Source organism: Manacus vitellinus, unplaced genomic scaffold, assembly GCF_001715985.3.
Source record: "Manacus vitellinus isolate BGI_N305 unplaced genomic scaffold, ASM171598v3 scaffold_71_pilon, whole genome shotgun sequence".
NCBI lineage: Eukaryota > Metazoa > Chordata > Aves > Passeriformes > Pipridae > Manacus > Manacus vitellinus.
The window spans coordinates 1,123,029-1,124,910 of NW_021940761.1; the positions used below are offsets into that span (position 1 = coordinate 1,123,029).

The 1,882-nt window shown below is 52.7% G+C and overlaps 1 protein-coding gene across 4 annotated transcripts in view; it reads right to left on the bottom strand.

Annotated features, from left to right (window-relative positions):
* Positions 1-799: 799 nt before the first annotated feature.
* The window catches only part of LOC103753799 (UDP-glucuronosyltransferase 1-1), a 34,513-nt gene continuing 33,430 nt past the window's right edge, over positions 800-1,882 (bottom strand). For all 4 annotated transcript variants that reach the window (XM_025896273.2, XM_025896274.2, XM_025896278.2 and 1 more), the window contains one exon: positions 800-1,813. In XM_025896273.2, the coding sequence (XP_025752058.2) occupies positions 1,516-1,813 (298 nt within the window). In that variant the 3' untranslated portion in view covers positions 800-1,515. The remainder of the gene's footprint in view (positions 1,814-1,882) is intronic.

A 1,882-nucleotide genomic window follows, 5' to 3' on the forward strand; every position in this document is an offset into this window, starting at 1 on the left:
CAAAATGTCTCCTTTCCAGAGGCACTGCTGCCCCCTGGGCTCCAGCCAGGACAGGGGACACCCGGAGCTGGCACTTGAGGAACGTGTGGAGCTGCAGGAGCTGCACTTGAAAAGCAGCTCAGCCCTCACGGCCCAAAAAAGGGTTTCCTTCTTTTTGCTGCAGGAAGGAGGAGGGCAGGGAAAGGCATGTTTGGGAACAGTCACAGCTTGCTTGGATCTGCCCCAGCAAAGCAGGGAACATGTCCCCCCTCCCCGAGATAGTCCAGGTTGGGAGCATTCCCAGGGAAAACAATCTGCTCCCTTTGTTCAGGCTGCTTTTGGAGCACCAAGACCTGGCTGGAACCTTTAACCTTCCCTTAATAGGGAGGGAATTGCTGCCAGGAGCACTTGCAGGGCCCTATCAGAGCAGAGCTGGGTGACAGTGGCTCTCTCATTGCTGCAGGAAGGAGGAGGGCAGGGCAAAGCCCTGGACAGGCTGGGGGTGCCGTGGGTGTCCCTGAGATTTGGGGGACAGGCTGAGGAAGCTTGAATTTCACAGCTTCCTCCAAGTTCCTGCTTTTTCAAACAGCAGCACCAGGACACCTGGACTGGGATAGCCCAGTTTGGAGCCCTGGATATGAACCTGGGAACGGTGGCAGCCTCGGGATGTCACCTCTCAGCAAGGACCAGTGATACAGGAATGCTGACAAGGGGAGGTTGTGGATCCAAGTGGCTTCAGTCTTTCCCTTCTCCAGCTCTTTCTCCATGATCAAAGTGTCCACCCCCCTCTCTCTCAAGACAGAAAACACCAGAGCCATTATTTTTAGTATTTGGGGTTTATTTAAAGGGCTGGGGTTTGGGTTTTTGCCTGAGCATCAGGCAAAGAATCAATCAGTTGGGGTTTATAACAGGTGAGCTCCAGCCACAGCACTGAGCAGGAGGAAGTTGGGGGGAAACACAGTGGTTTTCCAGCAGCTTCCCTGCCAAAACCCTTGGTTTTGTTCAGGATATTGTAAACACTCCCCCCAACCCCATTGGAAGCTTAGTTTCCATGACATGCATTGTCAGTGCATAACATTTGCCTCTTCTACAACAGCATCTACACAAAAGATCTCAGAGTGTTTGATAAACCTGACACTAGAGGGTTCTCCTAAAACCCTGGAAGACTTCCAAAATCCCTGTATATCCCTGTTGCATGGAGAGGTGAAAACAAAAAGTCCCTCTGAGGCCTCTGTACACCAAGAGGTGGAAACCAAGAGCCTTGGACTTCCCACTCGGCCCTGAAGTGTCTGAGCGTGAAAAGCAATTTCCCCACAAGGTATTTTGAAACAACAGATTCTTAATTAAAGGCAAAAAATTATCTCAGTGCAACAACCCCTCTCGTGGTGCTATTTTAAAGGATCCCTATTATTGCTGGACTGAAAATCAGTGTTTATTGCAGTGAAATTTGGGCTGTTCTCTGATCCTTGAGGCCCAGAGCAGAGGATTTATCTCCCACCACGGGTGTCACCTGCTGGTGGGACTCGGAGTCACCTGCTAGTGGGTCTTGGATTTGGCTGCTTTCTTCGTCCTTCCCTTCTTGCCACAGAACCTGCGGCAGCAGCACAGGCAGCACTTGAAGGAGATGAAGAGGGAGAGGAGCAGCACGAAGAGGAGGAAGGCCAGGACGTCCAGGGAGTGGTACTGCACCCAGTTGAGGTCGTGGGCGGCGGGCCTGAGGTGTGGGGCCCCTTTGTGCCTCATCACAAACTCCACCCAGTGCACAGCCAGGTCCAGGGGGTGGATGGGCCTGTCCAGGTGAAGGTCTGAGAGGCGCTGGATGTTCTCCTTGTACCTGCCAGGGGAAGTTTTCAGTCACGGAATGGGTTGGGTTGGAAAGGACCACAAAGCTCATCCCATCCCA